This window comes from Cuculus canorus, chromosome 3 (assembly GCF_017976375.1).
Source record: "Cuculus canorus isolate bCucCan1 chromosome 3, bCucCan1.pri, whole genome shotgun sequence".
Lineage (NCBI taxonomy): Eukaryota > Metazoa > Chordata > Aves > Cuculiformes > Cuculidae > Cuculus > Cuculus canorus.
In genome coordinates this window covers 116,592,911-116,600,909 of record NC_071403.1, presented here as the reverse complement: position 1 = coordinate 116,600,909, position 7,999 = coordinate 116,592,911, and the positions used below count along the sequence as shown (strand labels likewise).

At 55.5% G+C, this 7,999-nt stretch overlaps 1 protein-coding gene across 1 annotated transcript; it reads right to left on the bottom strand.

Moving 5' to 3' along the window:
- Nucleotides 1-637: 637 nt before the first annotated feature.
- On the bottom strand, nt 638-5,808 carry GDF7 (growth differentiation factor 7). The gene is made up of 2 exons (XM_054063814.1): nt 5,461-5,808; nt 638-1,594 (listed from the first exon to the last, which is right to left on the bottom strand). Exons 1-2 carry the CDS (start codon nt 5,759-5,761, stop codon nt 672-674), a joined length of 1,224 nt encoding a protein of 407 aa, XP_053919789.1. The 5' UTR covers nt 5,762-5,808; the 3' UTR covers nt 638-671.
- Between the last annotated feature and the right edge of the window lie 2,191 nt (nt 5,809-7,999).

Here is a 7,999-nt window from a genome sequence, read left to right as displayed (position 1 = left end):
GGGTGGCGATTTGAAGGCAGCCAGAAAAAATCCTTTAACTTAAAGAAAAGTGTGTTCCCACCTCCTCTCCATCACACCACCGCAGCTGGAAGGTGATGCTGCTTCAGCCACCACCCTGTCTCTCCCGACGAAGTTGCCCACCCCACATATCCCACAAGACAATTTTGGCCAGACATTTTCCAAAACCTTTGGGAAGGAAGGTGTCAGCTCAGCTTAGGCAAGACAAGCCAATCAGGCAGAACTCAAGAGGCTGAGCGGGCATCTCCCAAGGGCTCTGCCAGGCTGCACGTCCCCCTCCCCAGCAGGGAGCAAGCAAGGCACCAAGATGAGAGCAGCTCTGAGCGGGAAGCCCGGCCTCCCGCTGCAAAGCATCAGTCCCAGCTGAGCCCCAGGAATCCCAGCGGGGGTGTTAGAGTTCATTCTTCCTTTGAGAGGGCCCAGAGGGGCCAATCTACAGCCTCGCTGTCTCAGGGGTACAATCCCCATCCCTCCAAGGCTCATGGCCAGGGCAGCCCCAGGAAGGCAGAGGACACCTGCTCTGAGCTTGGCTTTTGGAAAGGCACACACCAAAGTGTGTGTGTGTGTGTGTGTATATATATATATATATATTTATATTTATATATATAAAATGGGGCAGGGTGGAGCGGGGAGGGGGAGACCTGCAGAAATTGCTACCTGCAGCCACACGTCTCCACGACCATGTCCTCGTACTGTTTGTAAACCACATTGTTCCCGGAGTCTATGTAGAGGATGCTGATGGGGCTGAGCTTGGAGGGCACGCAACAGCTCGGGGGGGTGGACTCCGGGTCCATGGAGTTCATCAGGGTCTGGATGATGGCGTGGTTGGTGGGCTCTAGGTGGGAGCGCAGGGGGAAGTCGCAGACCCCCTCACAGTGATACGCCTCATAATCCAGAGGGGCAATTATCCAGTCATCCCAGCCCAGCTCCTTGAAGTTCACGTGCAGTGGCTTCCTGCTGCAGCGGGTCTTCGCCTTCTTTCCATGGCCTCTGCCCCCAGAGCGGGCGGCGATGGTGGTCCGTCTCTTCCTCCGCTTGGGGTACGCCTCCTGGCTGAGATCAGGGGGCTCCAGGAAGGGGGAGCTGCCCAGAGCCTTGATCTTATCTCGGATCTCCTTGAAGAGGTTCTCCTTCCTCTGTGTACGAGAGAAAGCCACAAGCAGGGCTCGCTCGTGGGGCTGCGGTTGGGGCTTGCTGAACCCCAGCTGCCGGGGGGGCAGGAGCCGCCCCGACTGATCCGAGACGATCCTCAACACGAAGCACAACAGCTTGTCCAAGGGAGAGCTCTCCCTCCAATCCCGCAGGGCTTCCCAGACGTCAAACACCTCCCATCTGGAGGAGCCAGGGTGCAAAATGTCTGCAGCCTTGGAGTCCAGCAGTCGGGGCTCCTCGCCGTCCTGGCTTGGGCAGGTGGAGAGCAGGAGGTGGTGGAAGGTGCCTTCAGGGGACAGGGCTAAGCTCCGGTTTTCGGGGAGAGCACGTAGGACCCGCAGTTCTGCACCCGTCACCTCCACCGCCTCAGCCAGGCTGGAGATGTCGAAGAGGTATCGCTGCTCGAGGGCGGATGGGGAGGCATCTGGAAGAGATAAAACAAAAAAAGGGAAAAAAAAAAAAAAGTCAAAAACCCAGCAATCTGAAGCCAAGCTCTCATTATTGGAGGCGCAAGGGACACAGAGCTAACAGGTCGGATCATCGCTTTGCAGCTCACTGAGCATCCCAGCGGGGACATAGCCTGTGTGTTCTGTGCTTGGGAGCGTCACCCTGGCTGGAGGCACCGAAAAAAAACAGGGAGGAGAAGGCAGAGAGAGAGGGAGGAATCAATTCAAACATGTGGCTTCTCTTCAGTGCTTTTCCCTGCATCTCTAGGTGGCTTCTCTGCCATGTCCCGGGTGTTTCAGTGCCCTCAGCTGCATCGCTATCCTGTTTCAGCATGGAAGCTCCATCTGAACCCCTGTGGCACAGTCCCATCTCCAGCCGGTTGTCACTAACTGTCACACACACACACACACTCACACTCACTCTGCCCCCAGCCCCAGCCACGCCAAGAACAAACTTAAAAATCCCATTTTCCCTCGCCGGCAGGCACAGGCACACACGGCAGGGATGCGGGAGCTGTGCCTCAGGGTGTCTAACACACTCCCAGAAGCTGAAAGCGAGCCCAGCTTGAATTTATCACTATTTTTGGAGAATCCAAAGCCCAAATACAGACTTGTACAGTTTCTGGCATTGATTAAATATACCCAATGTGAATTAAAAAACAAACAAACAAACAAACAACAAACTCAAAGAAGGTGGAGTTGGGGACAAGAGATGAATGAGTTCTGGGAGGGTTGGTTTTTATTTTCTCCCTCTATAACAACAAACTTGATCTGAGCACACTGCAAACATCACAGCTGTGCCCAAGATCCCCGAGCTGCTGCTGGCAGAACCTTGCCTGATGCCCCAGAGCCGCAGCCCCTTCCCAAGCGCACCGCCAGGCTGCAGCCTGCACCGCTCGCTGGGTGGGAAAGATTTTCCTTCTCATCCCTTGCTATATTATTATCATCATTATCTTTAACATAGTCTTTATTATTATTCTTATAATTATTATTATTATTATTATCATTACTATTTTTCATTATTATATTTTAAATTTTTATTACTATTTTAAAAGCAGACCTCAAATTCCTCTGAGGAGCAGATAAGGAGATCCCTTTGAACAGTTCATCCATGAAACCTCCCAGAACCTGTGCGGAGTTTTCCCCTCAAGCCTGGCATTGCCCACCCTCCCCTCGGAGCATCCTCCCTCCTCCCTCACTGTTTCCCCACCAGCTTTCAAAAAAATCTCCCTGCAAAATCTCCCTGCAAAGCCTCCCTGCTGGACTTTGGGATGGGTCTGGGGGGCTCTGCATCCCCACCCACTGCTTTCCCACCCTGGGGCAGGCACAGAGAAAGCCTTGGGCTTCTTTTCAGTTTGTCTTTTCATTTTATTCGATTGGGATTGCATCTTTTTTTTTACTCCAGCTGAGCAAACTTGGCCGGCAGGGAGCAATGTACGTATCTACATCTCTAGAAAAACATATATTGTTAAGCGTGTACGTGCATTTATTTGATTATTATCATTAGATTCGTGGGTATGAAGGGGATAAAAGAGAGGGAGGAGGGAGAAGGGGACAGAACAGGGTCCTGTGGTGGAGCCCCTTCCGAGTTTTTTCAGGCTGCAAAGGCTCTGCCGGGGCTTCTCCCTCCTGATCCCCGGGATGCTGCACGGAGAAGCTGCACTGCATTCCCCGGATCCCGCTGCCGTGTGTGTTTTGGGGTCCCGAGAGCTGCCCAGACCCCTGCCCACCCTGTTTCGGCTGGGATGCACCACGCAGCCTTGTCCCCAACTGCATCCTCAGCCCTGAAAGTCATCCTTGTGCTCAGACCAAGGCTGACGCTCCATCCCTGGGGAGAATCACATCCCTACGTGCCTAAAGTCATCACGGAATCGCTTAGGTTGGAAAAGACCTTTAAGATCATGGAGTCCAGCTGCAAACCTAACACTGCCAAGTTCACCCCGACCCTGTGCTCATGCACAGCCCCATAATTGTCTCCATCGGCGAGCCTTTTCCATGGGTCTAGACATCACGCCGTTGCTATTTCCATTGCTATCTCAGTCTCGTGTCCACGCACAGCCCCATCCCCGACCTCTGCTTCATCCCCGGTCTCACGCTCAAACCCATGCACAGCTCCATCCCCGTTAAACAGCCGCCGCACAGCTCCGACCTCGTTATGCTCCATCTGCATCCCCATGCGCTATCCCATCCCATGTTCAGACCAACGCACAAGCCCGGTCTCCACCAACACCTAAACTCCATCTTCATGCACAGCCACGCACAACACTGTCCCAAGCGCCACCGCAGGCACGACACCGTGCTCAGACCAAGGCGCAAGTTCCATCCCTATGTACAACCACATCCCTACATGCCCAAAGTAATCAAAGAATCGCTTAGGTTGGAAAAGATCATCAAGTCGAACCGCAAACCTAACACTGCCAGGTCCACCACTGAACTATGCCCCTAAGTGCCACATCATAAGCACAACTCCACTTCTAGTGGGAGGTGTCCCTGCCCATGGCAGGGGGGTTGGAACTGGATGATCCTTAAGGTCCTTTCCAACCTAAACCATTCTCTGATCCTACGAATAACTCTGACTTCATCCCCAAACCTACAGAGCAGCTCCATCCCCAAACTTACGCAGAAGCTTTGTCCCCATCCCCAAACCCATGCAGAAGCCCTATCCTCAAGCCAAAACCCATCCCATCTCCATTCCCATCCTATCTCCATCCCCAAACTTATGCAGAAGCCCCATCTTCAAGCCCAAACCCAGCCCATTCCCATTCCATTCCCATCCCATCCGTGTTCCCATCCCTGTCCTCATGCCCATGCAGAAGCCCCATATTCAAGCCCAAACCCATCCAATCCCCATCCCCATTGCATCCCCACCCGTTTCTGTCCATATCCCTGTCTCTGTCCCTATCTCACCCCATATCCAAACCCCTGCAGAAGCACTATCCTGAAGTTCGAACCCATCACTAAACTTATGCAGAAGCCCCATCTTCAAACTGAAACCCATCCTACCCCCATCCCTATCCCTGTCCTTACCTCATCCAAAACCCAAACCCATGCAGAAGCCCCATCCTCAAGCTCAAACCCATCCAATCCCCATCCTGTCCCCATCCCTGCCCCATCGCACGCCCAAACCCTTGCAGAAGCCCCATCCTCAAGCCCATCTCCATCCCATCCCTATCCCTGTCCCGGTCCCATCCCATCCCTGTCCCTATTCCATCACATCCCCAAACTCATGCAGAAGCCCCATGTCAAGCCCATCCCATCCTATCCCTATCCCTATCACCATCCTATCCCTGTCCCCATCCCTATCCCATCCCTGTCCTATCCCGATCCCCATCCTATCTCCATCCTCGTCCTATCCCTATCCCCATCCCTGTCCCCATCCTATCCTTATCCCTATCCTATCCTTATCGCTATCCCCATCCCCATCCTATCTCCATCCTATCCCTATCCCCATCCTACCATTATCCCCATCCTATCCCTATTGCTATCCCTATCCCTATCCCCATCCCCATCCCATCCTCATCCCTATCCTCATCCCATTCCCATCCTATCCCTGTGGCTATCCCATTCCCATTCCCATCCCCATCCCCATCTTACCTCTATCCCTATGGCTACCCTATTCCCATCCTATCCCTATCCCATTCCCATCCCCATCTTATCCTTATCCTTATCCTTATCCCTATCCCTATCCCTATGGCTATCCCATTCCCATTCCCATCCCCATCCCCATCTTATCCCTATCCCTATGTCTATCCCACTCCCATCCCCATCTTATCCCTATCCCCATCCCCATCCCTATCGCTATCCCCATCCCGATCCCGTTCCCACCGCACCCCACCCGACTCACCCCCGCTCTCCCGCTCGGCGAAGCCGGTGACGGTGTCGGGGCTGCGGGCGGGCGGGCTGCGGGCGGCGAGGCGCTGGTACAGAGCCACCATGTAGCGGTGCGGCACCACCGACCCGTTGCGGAGAGCCCCGTCCCGGCGCGGCGGGGAGGGGAAAGAGGAGGAGGAAGAGGAGGAGGAGGAGGAGGCGGAGGAAGGCGCGGCTGCCGGGGGTCGCTGGGGAGCGCCCGCAGCCTCGAGCCCGCGGCGGAGGCGGCAGGCGCCCAGCAGGCAGAGGCAGAGCGCGGCGGCGCGGAGGCGCATGGCTGCGGCCGCGCTGCTGCGAGCTCAGCTGCTGCCGCCGCCGCTCCGCGCCCGCTTTTGAGCATCGTCTTCGCCCGACGCCGCCGCCGCCGCCGCTGCCGCCCGCTGCCCGCCCGCCGGGGCGCCGCCTGCCGGCCGAGCGCCGACACTGCGCCCGCAGCGCCGCCCGCTGCCGCCCGCTGCCCGCCTGCCGGGGCGCCCCCCGCGGGACAAGAGGTGCTACTGCAGCCCCGGCGTCGCCCGCCCCCTGCACCCCCCCACCCCCCCTCCCCGGGGCGCCCCCTGCCGGCCGCCCCCCCATCCGCAAACTCGTGCAGCGGCTCTAACCCCATCCTCGTCCCCAAACTTATGCAGAAGCCCCGTTCACATCCACAAGTCCGTGCAGAAGCACCATCCTCAAGCCCAAACCCATCCTCATCACCAAATTCATCCTCATCCACAAGCTCATCCTCATTCCATCTCCAAACTCATGCCCAGTCCACATCCCTAAACCCATGCGGAAGCCTCATTCCCATATCCTTTCAGAAGCCTCATCCTTAAACCCATCCTCATTCCCACCCCCAAAGCCATCCTCATCCTCAAGCCCAACCCATCCTCAAGCCCAAACCCATCCTCACCCCCATCCCCAAACTCATGCCCCGTACCCATCCCTAAACCCATGCAGAAGCCTCATTCCCAAATCCTTGCAGAAGCTTCATCCTCAAACCCATCCTCATCCCCATCCCCAAAGCCATCCTCATCCTCAAGCCCACACCCATCCTAATCCCAAACTCATGCCCAGTCCCCATCCCTAAACCCATGCAGAAGCCCGATCCCCAGCCCCATGTGAAAGCTCCATCCCCGAACCCATGCAGAAGCCTCATCCTGAAGCCCAAACCCATCCTCATCCCCATCCCCAAACTCATGTCCAGTCCGCATCTCTGAACCCATGTAGAAGCCTCATCCCCATCCTCACGTAAAAGCTCCATCCCCAAGCCCACGCAGAAGCCCCATCCTCAAGCTTAAACCCATCCCCATCCCACAAACGCATGTAGAAACCTCGTCACCATCCACAAACCCATGCAGAAGCCCCAAACACCAACCTCAGCGCATTCCCATCGCCAGACTCATGCCCAAGCCCTGTCCCCATCCCAAAACTTATGCAGAAGCCTCATCCCCATCCAGAAGCCCACGCAGAAGCCCCATCCTCAAGCTCAAACCTGTTCCTATGCCCCACTCCATTCTCATCCCCAAACCCATGCAGAAGACCCATTCTCAAGCCCAGGTGCATCCCCATCCCCACAGTCATGAACTGCACTGCCGGAGGTGCTCCTGCCTGCAGGTGAGACCCCAACCCCATCCTTCACCTCTAAATTGTGGGAACATCTCCCTGCCACAGCCCCCGTGCTGTGGCCACCATCCCAGCCTATGGGGGCCATAGGTCTGACCCTTGTTTTCTCCTTGGTTCAGGATTGGAATGGGAATGGGGACATCACCACCTCTGTTCGCAGAGAACCCATCTCTGTTTGAGGGGGAAACCTTCACCGTATATTGTCGGGGTTCACCCTCCACCCCGTATCTGGGCAGGGGACCCCGGTCCCATATTGGAGACAAGGCAGACGGGCTGTGTGTTGGATGGAGGAACGGCACTCTGCATTTCGGTCAGGCACTCCTGCCCCATATTGGAGGAGGACATCAATGCCCACCAGGCCGGTACCGGAGATCCTTGCTGCTCTGCTCTTCCATCAGCCCTTGTAATTCCACCTCTGGAGACCAGCACCAGAGCAAAACAAAGCTGTGGCCGGGCTGCGGGCTAATGTTTTCCCTTGCACGGAGGGTTTCCTTGGTAAAAATCAGATGTTTCCTTGGGTCTCGATTAAAATAACAAAGTGGGGTATTTACTAGGATGTTATTTCAAGTTTCTTAAGTCCCTGGTTATGTCTGTTGCGATTTCTCCACAAATACAAAAACAAGTGCTGCGATGATTTATTTGAAGGAATGTAGGTGTTTTGCCAAAACAAACATTTTTTTTTTCCCCCTCTTCCCCCCCCCCCCCCAACAATCGCTTCTCACGAGCATTTGTTACTGCAGCCTCTCAGATTTCTTTCTCCTGTAATTTTACAGGTGCTTTGTCACAGTATCATGAGCAGGTTTCTAATGCCAACTGGCAGATTGGCTTGGGATGTACACATAGTGTGAAGCACTGGTGGCAGCTCCCACCACAACGTCCCAAGAAATCCCTGTGTCACACCTTGTGGG